The sequence below is a fragment of the Oncorhynchus tshawytscha genome, linkage group LG16, assembly GCF_018296145.1.
Source record: "Oncorhynchus tshawytscha isolate Ot180627B linkage group LG16, Otsh_v2.0, whole genome shotgun sequence".
In the NCBI taxonomy this organism is placed as follows: domain Eukaryota; kingdom Metazoa; phylum Chordata; class Actinopteri; order Salmoniformes; family Salmonidae; genus Oncorhynchus; species Oncorhynchus tshawytscha.
In genome coordinates this window covers 83,570,288-83,594,478 of record NC_056444.1, presented here as the reverse complement: position 1 = coordinate 83,594,478, position 24,191 = coordinate 83,570,288, and the positions used below count along the sequence as shown (strand labels likewise).

At 46.5% G+C, this 24,191-nt stretch overlaps 1 protein-coding gene across 1 annotated transcript in view; it reads left to right on the top strand.

The window, feature by feature from the left end:
- Positions 1-1,089: 1,089 nt before the first annotated feature.
- The window catches only part of LOC112216446 (laminin subunit alpha-5-like), a 47,729-nt gene continuing 24,627 nt past the window's right edge, over positions 1,090-24,191 (top strand). Inside the window, exons 1-15 of the mRNA XM_042299953.1 lie at positions 1,090-1,106; positions 1,168-1,207; positions 2,202-2,335; positions 2,619-2,784; positions 4,442-4,576; positions 5,622-5,773; positions 6,495-6,627; positions 7,663-7,806; positions 9,517-9,647; positions 11,515-11,679; positions 12,487-12,616; positions 18,286-18,320; positions 18,356-18,457; positions 18,660-18,858; positions 19,874-20,026. Coding sequence (XP_042155887.1) covers positions 1,090-1,106; positions 1,168-1,207; positions 2,202-2,335; positions 2,619-2,784; positions 4,442-4,576; positions 5,622-5,773; positions 6,495-6,627; positions 7,663-7,806; positions 9,517-9,647; positions 11,515-11,679; positions 12,487-12,616; positions 18,286-18,320; positions 18,356-18,457; positions 18,660-18,858; positions 19,874-20,026 — 1,836 coding nt within the window. The remainder of the gene's footprint in view (positions 1,107-1,167; positions 1,208-2,201; positions 2,336-2,618; positions 2,785-4,441; positions 4,577-5,621; positions 5,774-6,494; positions 6,628-7,662; positions 7,807-9,516; positions 9,648-11,514; positions 11,680-12,486; positions 12,617-18,285; positions 18,321-18,355; positions 18,458-18,659; positions 18,859-19,873; positions 20,027-24,191) is intronic.

The following is a 24,191-nucleotide window of genomic DNA, read 5'->3' as shown; positions in this document are numbered from 1 at the left end:
CATTATGGGGGTATTGTGATGTCATTATGGGATTTGTGATGTCATTATGGGGTATTGTGATGTCATTATGGGGGTATTGTGATGTCATTATGGGGTATTGTGATGTCATTATGGGATTTGTGATGTCATTATGGGGTATTGTGATGTCATTATGGGGGTATTGTGATGTCATTATGGGGGTATTGTGATGTCATTATTTGGCTATTGTGTGTAGATTGATGAGGAAGAAAAACGATTTAATACATTTTAGAATAAGGCCGTAACGTTACAAAATGTGGAATACGTCAAGGGATCTGAAGACAATGCACTGTACAATCAATGGATGCTAAAATGTGAAGAGGGCTTTGGTCTACTTTCTTGACATCTCAGTCAACCAGACAGGTCCTACAGGCCCTGTCGCACCTGGACTACTGCCCTGTTGTCAGGTGGTCAGGTGAGGAAAGAAGGACTTAGGAAGTTGCAGTTGCACAACAGAGGAGCACTTAGATGTACACAGAGGACGAATGTCAATAACATTACATGCCAATCTCCTGGCTCAAAGTTGAAGGAAGAGGTTGAGGTATTTTGTATTGTAGTAGGTAGTGTGATATGTGGATGTCTCAACTGGCTATTTATTTGAGATGAATCCACTAGCTGTGGGTCGCTCTGGATGAGAGCTTCTGCTAGATGACTTGTTAATGTAATTTATAGTATTTATTTGATGTATTCTATTTGTTTGTATTTCTGTTTCCTGTTTAGACCCAAGGAAGAGTTGCCGCTGCCTTGGGGATCCTAATAAATACTACTAATACCCTCTCTTCTCTCTCTCTGTCTGTCTGTCTGTCTGTCTGTCTGTCTGTCTGTCTCTCTGTCTGTCTGTCTGTCTCTGTCTGTCTGTCTGTCTGTCTGTCTGTCTGTCTGTCTGTCTGTCTGTCTGTCTCTCTCTCTCTCTCTCTCTCTTCTCTCTACTTCTCTCTCTACTCTCTCTACTCTCTCTACTCTCTCTACTCTCTCTACTCTCTCTACTCTCTCTACTCTCTCTCTCTCTCTCTCTACTCTCTCTACTCTCTACTCTCTCTCTATAGGATCCTTCAGTACGGTCAGATGGCCATGACTTCGAGACCAGGGTGACCAAGGCTGTGGTGGATGCAGTAGGGGACAGCGGACTGCTCAACCTCCAGACTGAAGAGACTGTGTTCTATGTGGAGGGTACCCTGACACATTCACGGTGAGAGGGAGCCGTCTGTGTGTGTGTGTCCGTGTCCGGTTCGAAGGACCACATTGTATCCACAGCCTTTCGTAGATATACAATGGTTATACCAAACATACAGTAGACCTTTAGTTTCTTCCGTATATACAACATGACCAAAAGTATATGGACACCTGCTCGTCGATCGTCTCATTCCAAAATCATGGACATTAATATGGAGATGGTCCCTTCCTTTGCTGCTGTAATAGCCTCCACTGTTCTGGGAAGGCTTTCCACTAGATGTACACTAGATTGGAACGCCAATTTGATGAACTGACTCGCTGGAAAGGTGTTAACCTATGACGGTGCCACAAGCTCTTCAGTAAAGCCAATGTTTGTCTATGGAGATTGCATGGCTGTGTGCTCGATTTTATACACCTGTCAGCAATAGGTGTCCTGAAATAGCCAAATCCACTAATTTGAAGGGGTGTCCACATACTTCTGTGTATATATAGTGTATCTCTACTGTTACTAACTTAACTTAAAGATCTGTTTCCTCACTCAGCTTCATAAGTAACCCATATATCTCTAGCTTCTCTCAGCTTCATAAGTAACCCATATATCTCTCTAGCTTCTCTCCGCTCCTTCAGTAACCCATATCTCTCTAGCTTCTCTCCGCTCCTTCAGTAACCCATATCTCTCTAGCTTCTCTCCGCTCCTTCAGTAACCCATATCTCTCTAGCTTCTCTCCGCTCCTTCAGTAACCCATATCTCTCTAGCTTCTCTCAGCTCCTTTAGTAACCCATATATCTCTCTAGCTTCTCTCAGCTCCTTCAGTAACCCATATATCTCTCTAGCTTCTCTCAGCTCCTTCAGTAACCCATATATCTCTCTAGCTTCTCTCAGCTCCTTCAGTAACCCATATATCTCTCTAGCTTCTCTCAGCTTCTAAGTAACCCAAACCCAGCTCCTTCATCTCTCTAGCTTCTCTCAGCTCATTAGTAACATCTCTTCCTCTCTGTTCTTCTCTCAGCCCCCTCTCCAGCTCCAGTTGCCCAACTTCAAGGGCTGTATTGAGCTGGAGACCCTGAATGAGGAGGTGCTCAGTCTCTATAACTTTGAGAACATCTTCCAACTCAACACCACCGAGGAGAAACCATGTGGAAGGTGGGACCATTAGCAGACCGCTACGTCTTATCTCAGCACTGAATACTAACAAGAGCCACAAACCGCAGTGTGTGGACTTCTGTATCTGGGAGCTATAATTTATATCACCTATAAAAAAGATCAACATTTGTAGAAGTATTATGATCTTATCATTTGCTGTCTATGGCCTAGTTCACGGTCAGCTAGCGAAACCCATGTACAAAGCATTTGACGCAAAAATGTGTATGAATTGTCTGTGAATATTATGATATTGTTTTGACGTGTGTTGTCCTCTGTCCGTCAGAACGAAGCCGGTGTTGACCCAGCAGTGGGTGAACGACGCGGCCTACTTTGACGGGACGGGCTACGCCGAGGTCACCTTGAAGGAGGATACGGGGAAGATGCAGCGCTTTGAACAGGAAGTTAAACTGATGAGTCACAACGGCATCTTGCTCATGCTCCTCAGCCAGGTCAGAGGTCACGCTACTGCTGCTGGGGTTTTGAGTCTCGAGTTCACTATAAGGGGATGAAAATATATTTTCTCAGTGTTTAGCACTGGATAGGATAGGATTAACAGGGGCAGCAGGTAGCCTAGTGGTTAGAGTGTAGAGGCGGCTGGCTAACCTAGTGGTTAGAGTGTAGGGGCGGCTGGTAACCTAGTGGTTAGAGTGTAGAGGAGGCAGGTAGCCTAGTGTTTAGAGTGTAGGGGCGGCAGGTAACCTAGTGTTTAGAGTGTAGGGGCGGCAGGTAACCTAGTGTTTAGAGTGTAGGGGCGGCAGGTAACCTAGTGTTTAGAGTGTAGGGGCGGCAGGTAACCTAGTGGTTAGAGTGTAGGGGCGGCAGGTAACCTAGTGTTTAGAGTGTAGGGGCGGCAGGTAACCTAGTGTTTAGAGTGTAGGGCGGCAGGTAACCTAGTGGTTAGAGTGTAGGGGCGGCAGGTAACCTAGTGTTTAGAGTGTAGGGGCGGCAGGTAACCTAGTGTTTAGAGTGTAGGGGCGGCAGGTAACCTAGTGTTTAGAGTGTAGGGCGGCAGGTAACCTAGTGGTTAGAGTGTAGGGGCGGCAGGTAACCTAGTGTTTAGAGTGTAGGGGCGGCAGGTAACCTAGTGGTTAGAGGCAGGTAGCCTAGTGGTTAGAGTGTAGGGGCGGCAGGTAACCTAGTGCTTAGAGTGTAGGGGCGGCAGGTAACCTAGTGGTTAGAGGCTGGTAACCTAGTGGTTAGAGTGTAGGGCGGCAGGTAGCCTAGTGGTTAGAGTGTAGAGGTGGCAGGTAGCCTAGTGGTTAGAGTGTAGAGGAGGTAGGTAACCTAGTGGTTAGAGTGTAGGGGCGGCAGGTAGCCTAGTGGTTAGAGTGTAGAGGAGGCAGGTAGTCTAGTGGTTAGAGTGTAGAGGAGGCAGGTAGTCTAGTGGTTAGAGTGTAGAGGAGGCAGGTAGTCTAGTGGTTAGAGTGTAGAGGAGGCAGGTAGTCTAGTGGTTAGAGTGTAGGGGCGGCAGGTAGCCTAGTGGTTAGAGTGTAGGGCGGCAGGTAGCCTAGTGGTTAGAGTGTAGGGGCGGCAGGTAGCCTAGTGGTTAGAGTGTAGGGGCGGCAGGTAGCCTAGTGGTTAGAGTGTAGAGGTGGCAGGTAGCCTAGTGGTTAGAGGCAGGTAGCCTGGTGGTTAGAGTGTAGGGGCGGCAGGTAGCCTAGTGGTTAGAGTGTAGAGGCGGCAGGTAGCCTAGTGGTTAGAGTGTAGGGGCGGCAGGTAGCCTAGTAGTTTGAGTGTAGGGGTGGCAGGTAGCCTAGTGGTTAGAGTGTAGGGGCGGCAGGTAGCCTAGTGGTTAGAGGCAGGTACTCTAGTGGTTAGATGCAGGTAGCCTAGTGGTTAGAGGCAGGTAGCCTAGTGGTTAGAGTGTAGGGGCGGCAGGTAGCCTAGTGGTTAGAGTGTAGGGGCGGCAGGTAGTCTGGTGGTTAGAGGCAGGTAGCCTAGTGGTTAGAGGCAGGTAACCTAGTGGTTAGAGGCAGGTAACCTAGTGGTTAGAGGCAGGTAGCCTAGTGGTTAGAGGCAGGTAGCCTAGTGGTTAGAGGCAGGTAGCCTAGTGGTTATACCCTGTAGCTTCCTGTTTTAACCTGTCTGTGTATTTGACCCCATCAGGAGAAGTTCCTGAGCTTGGCGGTGCGTCAGGGACGTCTCAGGGTCTTCTATGACGTCACTGGTTCACTACAGGAGCTGGAGCCTAAAGATCCAGACTCCCCTTACCTCAAGATCAACGACGCTGAACCCAAATCTGTAAGAAACATTGTACTGTTTATACTGTAGCCAGTGTTAAAGCTGCAATATGTCACTTTTTTGGGGGGGCAACATGACTAAAACTCACATAGAAATGCGAGTTATAGATCTGTTATTCTCATTGAAGGCAAGTCTAAGAAGCGGTAGATGTGTTCTATGTGCGTTATTTCTAAGCTTCCCGTTCTTAAGTTTAGTTTACTTTAAGTAATAAAGTTATAAAGTTTGGTGTTTGTGTTGTAAGTTACAGAGTGACTGTTACGTCCAGGTGTTTGTGTGACTGTTATGTCCAGGTGTTTGTGTGACTGTTATGTCCAGGTGTTTGTGTTCCTGTGTGACTGTTATGTTCAGGTGTTTGTGTGACTGTTATGTCCAGGTGTTTGTGTTCCTGTGTGACTGTTACGTGTCAGGTGTTTGTGTTCCTGTGTGACTGTTACTGTTATGTCAGGTGTTTGTGTGACTGTTATGTCCAGGTGTTTGTGTTCCTGTGTGACTGTTACGTCCAGGTGTTTGTGTTCCTGTGTGACTATTACGTCCAGGTGTTTGTGTTCCTGTGTGACTGTTACGTCCAGGTGTTTGTGTTCCTGTGTGACTGTTACGTCCAGGTGTTTGTGTTCCTGTGTGACTGTTACGTCCAGGTGTTTGTGTTCCTGTGTGACTATTACGTCCAGGTGTTTGTGTTCCTGTGTGACTGTTACGTCCAGGTGTTTGTGTGACTGTGTTTGTGTTCCTGTCCAGGTGTTTGTGTTCCTGTGTGACTGTTACGTCCAGGTGTTTGTGTGACTGTTACTGTTACGTCCAGGTGTTTGTGTTCCTGACTGTTACGTCCAGTGTTTGTGTTCCTGTGTGACTGTTACGTCCAGGTGTTTGTGTTCCTGTGTGACTGTTACGGTCAGGTGTTTGTGTTCCTGTGTGACTGTTACGTCCAGGTGTTTGTGTTCCTGTGTGACTGTTACGTCCAGGTGTTTGTGTTCCTGTGTGACTGTTACGTCCGGGTGTTTGTGTTCCTGTGTGACTGTTACGTCCGGGTGTTTGTGTTCCTGTGTAGTTGGAGATCATCCTCCTCTACGATACGACCACGCGTGTTGTGGTGAGGAACAACCGCCAAACCCTGCTCAACTACGTCTTCACTACGCCTCTGCCGCGCTTCGAAGCCAGCTACTACCTGGCTGGTGTACCAGAGGACAAGATGCCTCAAAGGTTAGACACATGCACACATACAGTACCAGTCTAAAGTTTGGACACACCTACTCATTCCAGGGTTTTTCTTTATTTTGACTATTTTCAATAATAGTGAAGACATCAAAACTATGAAGTAACACATATGGAAATATGTAGTTACAAAAAAAAGTGTTAAACAAATCAAAGTATATTTTATATTTGAGATTATTCAAAGTAGCCACCCTTTGCCTTGATGACAGCTTTGCACACTCTTGGCATTCTCTCAACCAGCTTCACCTGGAATGCTTTTCCAACAGTCTTGAAGGAGTTCCCACATATGCTGAGCACTTGTTGCCTGTTTTTCCTTCTACACTTTTCCTTTGAGTCATTGTCCTGTTGAAAAACAAATGATAGTCCCATTAAGCGCAAACCTACAATGTAGAAAATTAGCAGGTGTGTCCAAACTTTTGACTGGTACTGTACATGCATACACACACACACACACACACACAGGAACGCAAACACACACACACACACAGGAACGCAAACACACACACACACACACAGGAACGCAAACACACACACACACACACACACACACACAACGGAACGCAACCACACACACACACACACACACACACAGGAACGCAAACACACACACACACACACACACACACACACACACACACATCCGTTTCTTAATATTCTCTCTAAGAATGGCATATACATAATAATATTGTATTTTTTTCCCTCCACCCAGCCTGAAGGCCCTTTTCCCTCGCCAGGGCTCTCTGAAGGGCTGTTTTAGGAACATCAAGGCCATGAATTCACACATCGACCTGAAGAGGATGCCCAGCTCTGGGGTCAGCTACGGCTGTGCCAATGACCTACTGGTTAGTGTATATATATACACTACCGTTCAAAAGTTTGGGGTCGCTTAGAAATGTCCTTGTTTTTTAAAGAAAAGCACATTCTTTTGTCCATTTAAAATAACAGGAAATTGATCAGAAATACAGTGTAGACATTGTTAATGTTGTAAATGACTATTGTAGCTGGAAACGGCTGATTTTTAATGGAATATCTACATAGATGTACAGAGGTCCATTATCAGATGTACAGAGGTCCATTATCAGCAACCATCACTCCTGTGTTCCAATGGCACGTTGTGTTAGCTAATCCAAGTTTATAATTTTAAAAGGCTAATTGATCACCAGGAAGCGCTTTTGCAATTATGTTAGCACAGCTGAAAACTGTTATTCTGATTAAAGAAGCAATAAAACTGGCCTTCTTTGGACTAGTTGAGTATCTGGAGCATCAGCATTTGTGGGTTCGATTACAGGGTCAAAATGGTCAGAAACAAAGACCTTTCTTCTGAAACTCGTCAGTCTATTCTTGTTCTGAGACATGAAGGATATTGCATGCTAGAAATTGACGAGAAACTGAATATCTCGTACAACGCTGTGTACTACTCCCTTCACAAAACAGCGCAAACTGTCTCTAACCAGAAGAGAAAGAGGAGTGGGAGGCCCCGGTGCACAACTGAGCAAGAGGACAAGTACATTAGAGTGTCTAGTTTGAGAAACAGTCGCCTCACAAGTCCTCAACTGGCAGCTTCATTAAATAGTACCCGCAAAATGCCAGTCTCAACGTCAACAGTGAAGAGGCGACTCCGGGACGCTGGCCTTCTAGGCAGAGTTGCAAAGAAAAAGCCATATCTCAGACTCATAACTCACACTCAGCCAATAAAAATAAAAGATTAAGATGGGTAAAAGAACACAGACACTGGACAGATGAACTCTGCCTAGAAGGCCAACATGTTTTGCGTTTTACTATTTAATGAAGCTGCCAGTTGATAACTGTATAACACATCTCTCTCTCGCCTGCTCCCTTTCTCCCTTTCTATCTTTCTCTATCTCTCTTTGTGTCAGGTGGCCCGTGAGGCCCACTTCTCAGGCCAGAGTTACCTGGACTTGTCTCCAGACAGCATCCCTGGTCTCAGGAACAACTTCTACGCCGGGTTTGGCTTCCGCTCTGACCAGAAGAACGGACTCATGTTCTACCACCAAGCTCAGGTACTATACTCTCCCTTCCTCTCTCTCGCTCTCTCTCTCTCTCTCTTGCCCTCTCTCTCTCTCCCACCATCTCTTGCCCTCTCTCCCTCTCGCTCTCCCTCTCTCGCTCTCCGTCTCGCTCTCCCTCTCTCTTGCCCTCTCTCTGTCTCTTGCCCTCTCTCACTCTCCCTCTCTCTTGCCCTCTCTCTCTCTCCCTCTCGCTCTCCCTCTCTTTGCCCTCTCTCTCTCTCCCCTCCCACTATCTCTTGCCCTCTCTCGCTCTCTCCCTCTCGCTCTCCCTCTCTCTTTCCCTATCGCTCTCTCTCTCTCTCCCCACCATCTCTTGCCCTCTCTCTCTCCCTCTCTCTTGCCCTCTCTCTGTCTCTTGCCCTCTCTCCCTCTCCCTCTCTCTTGCCCTCTCTCCCTCTCGCTCTCCCTCTCTCTTGCCCTCTCTCTCTCTCCCTCCCACTATCCCTTGCCCTCTCTCGCTGTCTCCCTCTCGCTCTCCCTCTCTCTTGCCCTCTCTCTCTCTCCCTCCCACTATCTCTTGCCCTCTCTCGCTCTCTCCCTCTCGCTCTCCCTCTCTCTTTCCCTATCGCTCTCTCTCTCTCTCCCCACCATCTCTTGCCCTCTCTCTCTCCCTCTTTTCCATCTCTTGCCCTCTCTCTCTCCCTCTCTCTCTCTCTTGCCCTCTCTCTCTCTCTCTCTCTCCCACTATCTCTTGCCCTCTCTCTCTCCCTCTCGCTCTCTCCCTCTCGCTCTCCCTCTCTCTCCCTCTCTCTCTCTCTTGCCCTCTCTCTCCCTCTCTCTCTCTCTCTCTCTCTCTTGCCCTCTCTCTCTCTCTCCCACTATCTCTTTCTCTCCTTCTCTTAGAGATGGATGGATATGCTAACCGTACCTTCACTGTGGTTACAGGATTGTGATTGATTGTTATATGTGGTTATAATGTGTGTGTGTTCTCTGGTCAGGACAGAGTGTGATGTAATGTGTGATGTAATGTGTGATGTAATGTGTGATGTAATGTGTTCTCTCTCGTCAGGACAGAGTGTGATGTAATGTGTGATGTAATGTGTGATGTAATGTGTGATGTAATGTGTGATGTAATGTGTTCTCTCTCGTCAGGACAGAGTGTGATGTAATGTGTGATGTAATGTGTGATGTAATGTGTGATGTAGGATGAGTGTGATGTAATGTGTGATGTAATGTGTGATGTAATGTGATGTAATGAGTGTGATGTAATGTGTGATGTAATGTGTGATGTAATGTGTTCTCTCTCGTCAGGACAGAGTGTGATGTAATGTGTGATGTAATGTGTGATGTAATGTGTTCTCTCTCGTCAGGACGGAGTGTGATGTAATGTGTGATGTAATGTGTTCTCTCTCGTCAGGACAGAGTGTAATGTGTGATGTAATGTGTGATGTAATGTGTTCTCTCTCGTCAGGACAGAGTGTGATGTAATGTGTGATGTAATGTGTGATGTAATGTGTGATGTAATGTGTGATGTAATGTGTGATGTAATGTGTTCTCTCTCATCAGGACAGAGTGTGATGTAATGTGTGATATATATATATTATGTGTTCTCTCTCGTCAGGACGGAGTGTGATGTAATGTGTGATGTAATGTGTGATGTAATGTGTGATGTAATGTGTGATGTAATGTGTTCTCTCTCATCAGGACAGAGTGTGATGTAATGTGTGATATATATATATATTATGTGTTCTCTCTCATCAGGACGGAGTGTGTCAGGTGTTCCTAGATAAGGGCCATGTGGTAGTGAGGGCGGGCAACAGCGAGGTGAAGACTCAAAAGACCTACAACGATGACAACGATCATTACGTAACTCTGTACAGCAACAACAACAGGTAGGATTTACCATCCACCAACTAAATGATCATTATGTAACTCTGTACAGCAACAACAACAGGTAGGATTTAGTAACTCTGTACAGCAACAACAACAGGTAGGATTTAGTAACTCTGTACAGCAACAACAACAGGTAGGATTTAGTAACTCTGTACAGCAACAACAACAGGTAGGATTTAGTAACTCTGTACAGCAACAACAACAGGTAGGATTTAGTAACTCTGTACAGCAACAACAACAGGTAGGATTTAGTAACTCTGTACAGCAACAACAACAGGTAGGATTTAGTAACTCTGTACAGCAACAACAACAGGTAGGATTTAGTAACTCTGTACAGCAACAACAACAGGTAGGATTTAGTAACTCTGTACAGCAACAACAACAGGTAGGATTTACCATCCACCAACTAAATGATCATTATGTAACTCTGTACAGCAACAACAACAGGTAGGATTTACCATCCACCAACTAAATGATCATTATGTAACTCTGTACAGCAACAACAACAGGTAGGATTTACCATCCACCAACTAAATGATCATTATGTAACTCTGTACAGCAACAACAACAGGTAGGATTTACCATCCACCAACTAAATGATCATTATGTAACTCTGTACAGCAACAACAACAGGTAGGATTTAGTAACTCTGTACAGCAACAACAACAGGTAGGATTTACCATCCACCAACTAAATGATCATTATGTAACTCTGTACAGCAACAACAACAGGTAGGATTTAGTAACTCTGTACAGCAACAACAATAGGTAGGATTTACCATCCACCAACTAAATGATCATTATGTAACTCTGTACAGCAACAACAACAGGTAGGATTTAGTAACTCTGTACAGCAACAACAACAGGTAGGATTTAGTAACTCTGTACAGCAACAACAATAGGTAGGATTTAGTAACTCTGTACAGCAACAACAATAGGTAGGATTTACCATCCACCAACTAAATGATCATTATGTAACTCTGTACAGCAACAGCAACAGGTAGGATTTAGTAACTCTGTACAGCAACAACAACAGGTAGGATTTACCATCCACCAACTAAATGATCATTATGTAACTCTGTACAGCAACAACAACAGGTAGGATTTAGTAACTCTGTACAGCAACAACAACAGGTAGGATTTACCATCCACCAACTAAATGATCATTATGTAACTCTGTACAGCAACAACAATAGGTAGGATTTACCATCCACCAACTAAATGATCATTATGTAACTCTGTACAGCAACAACAACAGGTAGGATTTAGTAACTCTGTACAGCAACAACAACAGGTAGGATTTAGTAACTCTGTACAGCAACAACAACAGGTAGGATTTACCATCCACCAACTAAATGATCATTATGTAACTCTGTACAGCAACAACAACAGGTAGGATTTAGTAACTCTGTACAGCAACAACAATAGGTAGGATTTAGTAACTCTGTACAGCAACAACAACAGGTAGGATTTAGTAACTCTGTACAGCAACAACAACAGGTAGGATTTAGTAACTCTGTACAGCAACAACAACAGGTAGGATTTAGTAACTCTGTACAGCAACAACAACAGGTTGGATTTAGTAACTCTGTACAGCAACAACAACAGGTAGGATTTAGTAACTCTGTACAGCAACAACAACAGGTAGGATTTAGTAACTCTGTACAGCAACAACAATAGGTAGGATGACTGGCAAATTCTGTTCAACAAGCAGTCATGTTCTCTCCTTTCAATGGAAGAGCTGTGAAACATGAAACCCATCTGTGTGTGTGTGTGTGTGTGTGTGTGTGTGTGTGTGTGTGTGTGTGTGTGTGTGTGTGTGTGTGTGTGTGTGTGTGTGTGTGTGTGTGTGTGTGTGTGTCTGTAGGTTGCGTGTCTATGTGGATGACGTCCTGGAGAAAAATGGGGATACGGGTCGTGGAGGGGGCAGCAGCGAGGCAGCACTGTCAGCTGGCGGTGTCTACCTGGGAGGGACACCTGACAACACCCTCAACAACCTCACCGGCTGTCTTAGCAACCTGTTCATCAAGAGGTAAGAAGGGGTTAGGGACACCGGGACAAACCGAGCAGAGAAAATAGGGATCTGTGGAGGATTGCATTTATTTCAGTTTGAATGTTGCTGCTCCTACTGCTAGATTACAATGTTGCTGCTCCTACTACTGCTAGATTACAATGTTGTTGCTCCTACTACTACTAGATTACAATGTTGTTGCTCCTACTACTGCTAGATTACAATGTTGCTGCTCCTACTGCTAAATGACAATGTTGCTGCTCCTACTACTGCTAGATTACAATGTTGCTGCTCCTACTACTGCTAGATTACAATGTTGCTGCTCCTACTACTGCTAGATTACAATGTTGTTGCTCCTACTGCTAGATTACAATGTTGCTGCTCCTACTACTGCTAGATTACAATGTTGCTGCTCCTACTACTGCTAGATTACAATGTTGCTGCTCCTACTACTGCTAGATTACAATGTTGCTGCTCCTACTACTAGATTACAATGCTGCTGCTCCTACTACTGCTAGATTACAATGCTGCTGCTCCTACTACTGCTAGATTACAATGTTGTTGCTCCTACTACTGCTAGATTACAATGTTGTTGCTTCTACTACTGCTAGATTACAATGTTGCTGCTCCTTCTACTGCTAGATTACAATGTTGCTGCTCCTACTACTGCTAGATTACAATGTTGCTGCTCCTTCTACTGCTAGATTAGAAGTTAGTTTGTTTTCTAAGAGTAGATGTGATTATACCACTGTGTGTAGGACTTGGGCTATAACTGTTACTGTAGCCATGACAATGGACTAACAGCCCTATAACGACTGTACTCTACAGAGACAAGCCTTCTCAGATGGTGATGAATCTGATGAATGCTAAGGAGAACGTCGACGCTCCTCTAGACTGTCCTGCTGCCAATAAACCACAACAGATCCTGGCCACACCACCACGACAAAAGCATGTTAAGGTACCTGACGCTATAGATACACAATATACAATGTATTATAATGATACTTCTATAGCTGACACCATAGGTACACAATATATAATGTATTCTAATACCTCTTCTATATCTGACACCATTAAGATAGTATTAGAAAACATTATACAGAATCTTAATGGTGTCAGATATCGAAATAGAATACATTGTATACACTAACACTATCTCGATATCTGACACCATTAAGATAGTGTATTATAATACTTCAGCCTGACACCCTCTGATGTGTGTGTGTGTGATGTGTGTGTGTGTGTGTGAGAGAGTGTGTGTGTGTGATCGTGTGTGTGATCGTGTGAGAGAGATCGAGTGAGAGAGATCGAGAGAGATCGAGTGTGAGAGATCGAGTGAGAGAGATCGTGAGAGAGATCGAGTGTGAGAGATTGAGCGTGTGAGAGAGAGATCGAGTGTGTGTGTGTGTGTGTGTGTGTGTGTGTGTGTGTGAGTGTGTGTGTGTGTGATCGAGTGTCTCCAAACCCCTGCGTTCATCACACATTTCATAGTCTGCATAGTGTCGGCACTCAGAACCCGAATCGGCTACTCGATGTTAAGTCTGTGACGAGAGATTATAGACAGACAAGAAAATGACCATCATGGATCTTCAATCAGAATGAACTCCTATACAACAGAAGGAAAGACAAAACATGCTGTCATTATAAAGTGATTATTAACTATAATAAAGATATATATGAAAACAGTACAAACTATAATGAAAAGCAGCAGTGGAAACGCGTTCTCTGTATTGATGAATCCTGCTTCACCATCTAGCAGTCCGACAGACGAATCTGGGGATGGCAGATGCCAGGAGAACGCTACCTGCCCCAACGTATAGTGCCAACTGTAAAGTTTGGTGGATGAGGAATAATGGTCTGGAGCTGTTTTTCATGGTTCAGGCCCCTTAGTTCCAGTGAAGGGAAATCTTTACGCTACAGCATACAATTCTGTGCTTCCAACTTTGTGGCAACAGTTTGGGAAGGCCCTTTCCTGTTTCAGCATGACAATGCCCCGTGCACAGAGCGAGGTCCATACAGAAATTATTTGTTGAGATCGTTGTGGAAGAATTTGACTGGCCTACACAGAACCCTGACCTCAACCTCATCAAACACCTTTGGGATGAATTGGAACGCCGACTGTGAGCCAGGCCTAATCGCCCAACATCAGTGCCCCAACCTCACTAATGCTCTTGTGGCTGAATGAAAGCCAATTCCCCACAGCAATATTCCAACATCTAATGGAAAGCCTTCCCAGAAAAGTGGAGGCTGTTATAGCAGCACATGGGGGGACCAACTTCATATTAATGCCCATAATTTTGGACTGAGACGTTGGACGAGTGTCCCCATGCTTTTCGTTGTGTAGTTAGTTCACAGTTAGAGTTTATTAGACTGCTTCACTCAACTGGGCCTGATGAACAGAGTACAAACTCTACAAAGCCCTGGTCTCTTTTAAAGAAGTCTGATACATCTTTCAATTAGGCCACAAATAGAAACAAAACCAGCTAAAACCTTTCGCGGGATATTCAGCGTGACTCCACAAGATAGAGACTGTTATACATACAGTAGCTAGTATAATTGCTGTGCTTTACTCACACAACCAGATTACATTCATTCCACATGACACACTATTCACACTCTCCAATGGGTCGGATGCTGTCAGTGAGACCTCTACACATGCCTAGGATGGTCCCAGCCAGTAGGATGGTCTCAGCCAATAGGATTGGTACCAGCCAGTAGGATTGGTCCCAGCCAGTAGGATTGGTCCCAGCCAGTAGGATGTTCCCAGCCAGTAGGATTGGTCCCAGCCAGTAGGATTGGTCCCAGCCAGTAGGATTGGTCCCAGCCAGTAGGATTGGTCCCAGCCAGTAGGATGGTCCCAGCCAGTAGGATGGTCCCAGCTAGTAGGATTGGTCCCAGCCAGTAGGATGGTCCCAGCCAGTAGGATTGGTCCCAGCCAGTAGGATTGGTCCCAGCCAGTAGGATTGGTCCCAGCCAGTAGGATTGGTCCCAGCCAATAGGATTGGTCCCAGCCAGTAGGATTGGTCCCAGCCAGTAGGATTAGTCCCAAACAGTAGGATTAGTTCCAGCCAGTAGGATTAGTCCCAGCCAGTAGGATTAGTCCCAGCCAGTAGGATTAGTCCCAGCCAGTAGGATTGGTCCCAGCCAGTAGGATTGGTCCCAGCCAGTAGGATTAGTCCCAGCCAGTAGGATTATTCCCAGCCAGTAGGATTGGTCCCAGCCAGTAGGATTGGTCCCAGCCAGTAGGATTGGTCCCAGTAGGATGGTCCCAGCCAGTAGGATTGGTCCCAGCCAGTAGGATTTGTCCCAGCCAGAAGGATTGGTCCCAGCCAGTAGGATGTTCCCAGCCAGTAGGATTGGTCCCAGCCAGTAGGATTGGTCCCAGCCAGTAGGATTGGTCCCAGCCAGTAGGATTGGTCCCAGCCAGTAGGATGGTCCCAGCCAGTAGGATGGTCCCAGCCAGTAGGATTAGTCCCAGCCAGTAGGATTAGTCCCAGCCAGTAGGATTGGTCCCAGCCAGTAGGATTAGTCCCAGCCAGTAGGATTAGTCCCAGCCAGTAGGATTAGTCCCAGCCAGTAGGATTGGTCCCAGCCAGTAGGATTGGTCCCAGCCAGTAGGATTGGTCCCAGCCAATAGAATGGTCCCAGCCAGTAGGATTGATCCCAGCCAGTAGGATTGATCCCAGCCAGTAGGATTGGTCCCAGCCAGTAGGATTAGTCCCAGCCAGTAGGATGGTCCCAGCCAGTAGGATTAGTCCCAGCCAGTAGGATTAGTCCCAGCCAGTAGGATTAGTCCCAGCCAGTAGGATTAGTCCCAGCCAGTAGGATTAGTCCCAGCCAGTAGGATTGGTCCCAGCCAATAGGAATGGTCCCAGCCAGTAGGAATGGTCCCAGCCAGTAGGATTGATCCCAGCCAGCAGGATTGGTCCCAGCCAGTAGGATTGGTCCCAGCCAGCAGGATTGGTCCCAGCCAGTAGGATTGGTCCCAGCCAGTAGGATGGTTCCAGCCAGTAGGATGGTCCCAGCCAGTAGGATTAGTCCCAGCCAGTAGGATTAGTCCCAGCCAGTAGGCTGGTCCCAGCCAGTAGGATTGGTCCCAGCCAGTAGGATTAGTCCCAGCCAATAGGATGGTCCCAGCCAGTAGGATTGGTCCCAGCCAGTAGGATTGGTCCCAGCCAGTAGGATGGTCTCAGCCATTAGGATTGGTCCCAGCCATTAGGATTGGTCCCAGCCAGTAGGATGTGCCCAGCCAGTAGGATTGGTCCCAGCCAGTAGGATTGGTCCCAGCCAATAGGATGGTCCCAGCCATTAGTCCCAGCCAGTAGGATTGGTCCCAGCCAGTAGGATTGGTCCCAGCCAGTAGGATTGGTCCCAGCCAGTAGGATTAGTCCCAGCCAGTAGGATTAGTCCCAGCCAGTAGGATTAGTCCCAGCCAGTAGGATGGTCCCAGCCAGTAGGATGGTCCCAGCCAGTAGGATGGTCCCAGCCAGTAGGATTGGTCCCAGCCAGTAGGATTGGTCCCAGCCAGTAGGATTGGTCCCAGCCAGTAGGATTAGTCCCAGCCAGTAGGATTAGTCCCAGCCAGTAGGATTGGTCCCAGCCAATAGGATGGCCCCAGCCAATAGGATGGTCCCAGCCAGTAAGATTGGTCCCAGCCAGTAGGATTGGTCCCAGCCAGTAGGATTGGTCCCAGCCAATAGGAATGGTCCCAGACAGTAGGATTGATCCCAGCCAGTAGGATTGGTCCCAGCCAGTAGGATTAGTCCCAGCCAGTAGGATTAGTCCCAGCCAGTAGGATTAGTCCCAGCCAGTAGGATTGGTCCCAGCCAGTAGGATTGGTCCCAGCCAGTAGAACAACACACTGCAGCATTTCCGTAGGGTCTCTTTCCACCACTGAAAATGTACTGAATCAGAAGTTGTTTGAGTCAGATTCGGTCATGTGTCGTACCATCAATTGTGAAAAGGAACCATAAAGAAATGTTCCCTAAATGTTGCTCAACAATCTCTTAGGCAGGGCTTGAAGGCTCTTACATGGCCATGTAATTAGCCTTCTGTTTTTTTTTTTTTATTTAACCTGACAAGTCAAACAAATTCTTATTTACAATGACGGCCTACCGTGGAACAGTGGCCTTATTCAAGGGCAGAACGACAGGTTTTTACCTTGTCAGTTCAGAGATTTTATCCAGCAACCTTTCGGTTACTGGCCCAACGCTCTAACCACTAGAATACCTGCCGCCCCCTATCTCTGGTTTCATCTTTAAATCCCATCTGTGTTTTCATAGATTCCCTCTGACATCTTGATACACTTGTACTCAAATAGAATCCCTTCTAGTGTTACTTCAGCTCCAAGTCTATACCTGGTGTCTTCTCCCTGCACTGCCCTGAATATGTGGGGCTTACCGTCTGACACACTGTTGTAACTGTCGAGAAACTGTAGAACCGGGACGCTGGACACCACGTCACTTCCACCGACCTGAAGCTTCTAACCGAAAAACGTGTTGCGCATCGAATCAAATCAACAACAACAAAAATATTCCAACGAATGCATTTCAAGGTACGTAGTTGTCTGTGTGTGTCGTCAAAGTCAGTTATTCAGAGGTGTCTTCATCTTTCTTAGAGGTTTTATTTTTTATTTTCACTTTAAATTAAAATTACTTGTCGAACACCAGATTAAAAATGCCGATTTGAATCCAAGTGAACAAGCAGTCTTGTGTGGAACATCTACGGTGTAATGGGTATCACATGACTAATTATATACCTGAGAGACTGTGGGATGTTCTGTGGGAGGTTCTGTGTCGTGTTCTGTGGGAGGTTTTGTGTCGTGTTCTGAGGGATGTTTTGTGTCGTGTTCTGTGGGATGTTCTGTGTCGTGTTCTGTGGGATGTTTTGTGTCGTGTTCTGTGGGATGTTTTGTGTCGTGTTCTGTGGGATGTTCTGTGTCGTGTTCTGTGGGATGTTCTGTGTCGTGTTCTGAGGGAGGTTTTGTGTTGTGTTCTGAGGGAGGTTTTGTGTCGTGTTCTGAGGGAGGTTTTGTGTCGTGTTCTGAGGGATATTCTGTGTCGTGTTCTGAGGGAGGTTTTGTGTCGTGTTCTGAGGGAGGTTTTGTGTCGTGTTCTGAGGGAGGTTTTGTGTCGTGTTCTGAGGGAGGTTTTGTGTCGTGTTCTGAGGGAGGTTTTGTGTCGTGTTCTGAGGGAGGTTTTGTGTCGTGTTCTGAGGGAGGTTTTGTGTCGTGTTCTGAGGGAGGTTTTGTGTCGTGTTCTGAGGGATATTCTGTGTCGTGTTCTGAGGGATGTTTTGTGAGGTGTTCTGTGTATGGAAAAATCGCGTTCATTCATTGGGTCATCGTAATTCTCGACATACAAAACTCTCCCTCAGCCAGGCCTTGAGAGCAGAAGACGTATCCACAGGGTGCTCACAGAACATTAATAACCGTGTCCCTAAATAGCTCCTTAAATGCCTTGTTCGTCCCACATTTCTGCATTACATTTTCCTTGCTGTATGAACCACTCTACCCTCCATGATGAAGTTATCATATCCCCCTCCCTCCCTCCCTCCCTCCCTCCCTCACTCCTCCCTTCCCCCCTCCCTCACCCCCTACCCTACCCCCCACCCCCAACCCCTCTACAGGATAAACACAGGAAGCCGGCGGGTGGCGGGGGTCAGTGGGGCGGAGTCGCAATGGCAGGGGTCCTGCCAGGGGGGACCTAGCCAATCAGGAGGAGGTTGGAGCTCTGCACTTCAGTGGCTCCTCCCATAGCCACCAGCGCTACGACAGGCTACCAGAGGTCTTCAGCAGGACGTCAGTAACCCCATAACTAGTAGTAGTACTGGCTAAACACCCTCCACGGGGCTCTGTTTCAATAAAGATGTTTTTTTCATTGTCGATTTCAGATCTTCCTTTGAAAAATATATATATTTGTTTTCCACCCGTTGTTCCATGTCCTGTATATGAATGTAACCTATATGGCTATAACGCATGTCCCCTTCTCTCTAAACCCCAGGCCTCACATCTCCATGGGTCTACGTGTGAACTCTTCAGAAGGCCTGGTGTTCTGTGTGTCTGGATCAGGAGAACGACGTAGCAGATCTGTGATGACCCTGTCGGTCTCCGACGGACACCTGCTGCTCCTCATCAACGGAGGGAAGAGGAAGACTAGCATCCGCTCGCGCAGGAAGTACAACGATGGACAGTGGCACACGGTGTGTGTGTGTGTGTGTGTGTGTGTGTGTGTGTGTGGTATAACCAATAACATGCTATCTTACCACCATCCTCAGTAACACGCCAAGAACACTGTAATGATGTTTATTTATATTGAAATCGTTTGTCTTTTTGTCTGCAGTCAGTAAATATCACTGAAGGCACGGGAATCTGGGTCTCACGTTGCGGCTGTAGTCGCATTGTCTTCCGTCCTGATTGAGATTTAGATCAGGATTGTGGTTCGTGTGTGTGTATCTGTGTGTATCTGTGTGTGTATCTGTGTATCTGTGTGTGTATCTGTGTGTGTGTCTGTGTGTGTCTGTGTGTGTATCTGTGTGTTTGTGTGTCTGTGTGTATCTGTGTGTGTGTCTGTGTGTCTGTGTGTATCTGTGTGTATCTGTGTGTATCTGTGTGTGTCTGTGTGTATCTGTGTGTATCTGTGTGTATCTGTGTGTATCTGTGTGTGTCTGTGTGTATCTGTGTGTATCTGTGTGTATCTGTGTGTCTGTGTATCTGTGTGTGTGTATCTGTGTGTCTGTGTATCTGTGTGTGTGTATCTGTGTGTCTGTGTGTCTGTGTGTGTATCTGTGTGTATCTGTGTGTATCTGTGTGTGTATCTGTGTGTGTCTGTGTGTGTCTGTGTGTATCTGTGTGTATCTGTGTGTCTGTGTATCTGTGTGTATCTGTGTGTATCTGTGTGTATCTGTGTGTCTGTGTATCTGTGTGTATCTGTGTGTATCTGTGTGTATCTGTGTGTGTATCTGTGTGTATCTGTGTGTGTGTATCTGTGTGGGTATCTGTGTGTGTATCTGTGTGTGTATCTGTGTGTGTATCTGTGTGTGTATCTGTGTGTGTATCTGTGTGTGTATCTGTGTGTGTGTGTGTATCTGTGTATCTGTGTGTGTATCTGTGTATCTGTGTGTATATCTGTGTGTGTTCTAAGTCCTGGCACCGTCAGTAACAGACCAGCGTAATAGCAACATGTATTTTGTCTGCTTGTTTATTTTCCCCCACCAGGTGTTTGTGAAGAGGGAGGGAGAGAAGGCCAGTTTGATTGTTGATGGGATCAATACCCAGTCTAAGAGGGTCTCGGGAGGGGAGAAAACACCCTTCAGTTCCCCTCTCTACATCGGAGGAGTTCCCTCAGCAGTCGCCAGCTCACTTCTCACGGTACTACAGCCGTCACATTCACAGTGGAGACACGAGGAATTCGACTTAAACTCTATCTCAGTACATTTTTCGGCAAATTCCATTGTTTTCATCCTATCCCCTCTCCTCCTTCCCTATTGGAGGAGAAAGTCTGTTACATTGTGAGGAGGAGAAAGAATTTGGGAAAGATTCATTTTAAAATAGCTACTATGTCAACATTGTGCTTCCTCCGGTCAGTGGTAAAGTACCGGTACCCCCTGTATATAGCCTCCACATTGACTCTGTACCGTAACACCCTGTATATAGCCTCCACATTGACTCTGTACCAGTACCCCCTGTATATAGCCTCCACATTAACTCTGTACCGTAACACCCTGTATATAGCCTCCACATTGACTCTGTACCAGTACCCCTGTATATAGCCTCCACATTGACTCTGTACCGGTACCCCCTGTATATAGCCTCCACATTGACTGTGTACCGTAATACCCTGTATATAGCCTCCACATTGACTCTGTACCGGTACCCCCTGTATATAGCCTCCACATTGACTCTGTACCGGTACCTCCTGTATATAGCCTCCACATTGACTCTGTACCGGTACCCCCTGTATATAGCCTCCACATTGACTCTGTACCGGTACCTCCTGTATATAGCCTCCACATTGACTCTGTACTGTAACACCCTGTATATAGCCTCCACATTGACTCTGTACCGTAACACCCTGTATATAGCCTCCACATTGACTCTGTACCGGTACCCCCTGTATATAACCTCCACATTGACACTGTACCGGTACCCCCTGTATATAACCTCCACATTGACACTGTACCGGTACCCCCTGTATATAGCCTCCACATTGACTCTGCACTGGTACCCCCTGTATATAGCCTCCACATTGACACTGTACTGTTACCCCTGTATATAGCCTCCACATTGACTCTGCACCGGTACCCCCTGTATATAGCCTCCACATTGACTCTGTACTGGTACCCCCTGTATATAGCCTCCACATTGACAATGTACCGGTACCCCCTGTATATAGCCTCCACATATACTCTGCACCGGTACCCCCTGTATATAGCCTCCACATTGACTCTGTACTGGTACCCCCTGTATATAGCCTCCACATTGACACTGTACCGGTACCCCCTGTATATAGCCTCCACATTGAATCTGCACCGGTACCCCCTGTATATAGCCTCCACATTGACTCTGCACCGGTACCCCCTGTATATAGCCTCCACATTGTCTCTGTACCAGTACCCTGTATTTAGCCTCCACATTGACTCTGTACCGGTACCCCCTGTATATAGCCTCCACATTGACTCTGTACCGGTACCTCCTGTATATAGCCTCCATATTGACTCTGTACCGTAATACCCTGTATATAGCCTCCACATTGACTCTGTACCAGTACCTCCTGTATATAGCCTCCACATTGACTCTGTACCGTAATACCCTATATATAGCCTCCACATTGACTCTGTACCGTAATACCCTGTATATAGCCTCCACACTGACTCTGTACCAGTACCTCCTTTATATAGCCTCCACATTGACTCGGTACCGGTACCCCCTATATATAGCCTCCACATTGACTCTGTACCGGTACCCCCTGTATATAGTCTCCACATTGACTCTGTACCGTAATACCCTGTATATAGCCTCCACATTGACTCTGTACCAGTACCCCCTGTATATAGCCTCCACATTGACTCTGTACCGGTACCCCCTGTATATAGCCTCCACATTGTAATACCCTGTATATAGCCTCCACATTGACTCTGTACCGGTATCCCCTGTATATAGCCTCCACAATGACTCTGTACCGTAACACCCTGTATATAGCCTCCACATTGACTTTGTACCGGTACCCCTGTATATAGCCTCCACATTGACTTTGTACCGGTACCCCTGTATATAGCCTCCACATTGACTTTGTACCGGTACCCCCTGTATATAGCCTCCACATTGACTCTGTACCGGTACCCCCTGTATATAGCCTCCACATTGACTCTGTACCAGTACCTCCTGTATATAGCCTCCACATTGACTCTGTACCGTAATACCCTATATATAGCCTCCACATTGACTCTGTACCGTAATACCCTATATATAGCCTCCACATTGACTCTGTACCGTAATACCCTGTATATAGCCTCCACACTGACTCTGTACCAGTACCTCCTTTATATAGCCTCCACATTGACTCTGTACCGGTACCCCTATATATAGCCTCCACATTGATTCTGTACCGGTACCCCTGTATATAGTCTCCACATTGACTCTGTACCGGTACCCCCTGTATATAGCCTCCACATTGACTCTGTACCGGTACCCCCTGTATATAGCCTCCACATTGACTCTGTACCAGTACCCCCTGTATATAGCCTCCACACTGACTCTGTACCAGTACCTCCTGTATATAGCCTCCACATTGACTCTGTACCGGTACCCCTGTATATAGCCTCCACAATGACTCTGTACCGTAACACCCTGTATATAGCCTCCACATTGACTTTGTACCGGTACCCCTGTATATAGCCTCCACATTGACTTTGTACCGGTACCCCTGTATATAGCCTCCACATTGACTTTGTACCGGTACCCCTGTATATAGCCTCCACATTGACTCTGTACCGGTACCCCTTGTATATAGCCTCCACATTGTAATACCCTGTATATAGCCTCCACATTGACTCTGTACCGGTACCCCTGTATATAGCCTCCACATTGACTCTGTACCGGTACCCCCTGTATATAGCCTCCACATTGACTCTGTACCGGTACCCCCTGTATATAGCCTCCACATTGACTCTGTACCGGTACCCCCTGTATATAGCCTCCACATTGACTCTGTACCAGTACCCCCTGTATATAGCCTCCACATTGACTCTGTACCGGTACCCCCTGTATATAGCCTCCACATTGACTCTGTACCGGTACCCCCTGTATATAGCCTCCACACTGACTCTGTACCAGTACCTCCTGTATATAGCCTCCACATTGACTCTGTACCGGTACCCCCTGTATATAGCCTCCACAATGACTCTGTACCGTAACACCCTGTATATAGCCTCCACATTGACTTTGTACCGGTACCCCCTGTATATAGCCTCCACAATGACTCTGTACCGTAACACCCTGTATATAGCCTCCACATTGACTCTGTACCGGTACCCCTGTATATAGCCTCCACATTGTAATACCCTGTATATAGCCTCCACATTGTAATACCCTGTATATAGCCTCCACATTGACTCTGTACCGGTACCCCTGTATATAGCCTCCACATTGACTCTGTACCGTAACACCCTGTATATAGCCTCCACATTGACTCTGTACCAGTACCCCCTGTATATAGCCTCCACACTGACTCTGTACCAGTACCTCCTGTATATAGCCTCCACATTGACTCTGTACCGGTACCCCCTGTATATAGCCTCCACAATGACTCTGTACCGTAACACCCTGTATATAGCCTCCACATTGACTTTGTACCGGTACCCCCTGTATATAACCTCCACATTGACTTTGTACCGGTATCCCCTGTATATAGCCTCCACATTGACTCTGTACCGGTACCCCCTGTATATAGCCTCCACATTGTAATACCCTGTATATAGCCTCCACATTGACTTTGTACCGGTACCCCTGTATATAGCCTCCACATTGACTTTGTACCGGTACCCCCTGTATATAACCTCCACATTGACACTGTACCGGTACCCCTGTATATAGCCTCCACATTGACTCTGCACTGGTACCCCCTGTATATAGCCTCCACATTGACACTGTACTGTTACCCCTGTATATAGCCTCCACATTGACTCTGCACCGGTACCCCTGTATATAGCCTCCACATTGACTCTGTACTGGTACCCCCTGTATATAGCCTCCACATTGACAATGTACCGGTACCCCCTGTATATAGCCTCCACATATACTCTGCACCGGTACCCCCTGTATATAGCCTCCACATTGACTCTGTACTGGTACCCCCTGTATATAGCCTCCACATTGACACTGTACCGGTACCCCCTGTATATAGCCTCCACATTGAATCTGCACCGGTACCCCCTGTATATAGCCTCCACATTGACTCTGCACCGGTACCCCTGTATATAGCCTCCACATTGTCTCTGTACCAGTACCCCTGTATTTAGCCTCCACATTGACTCTG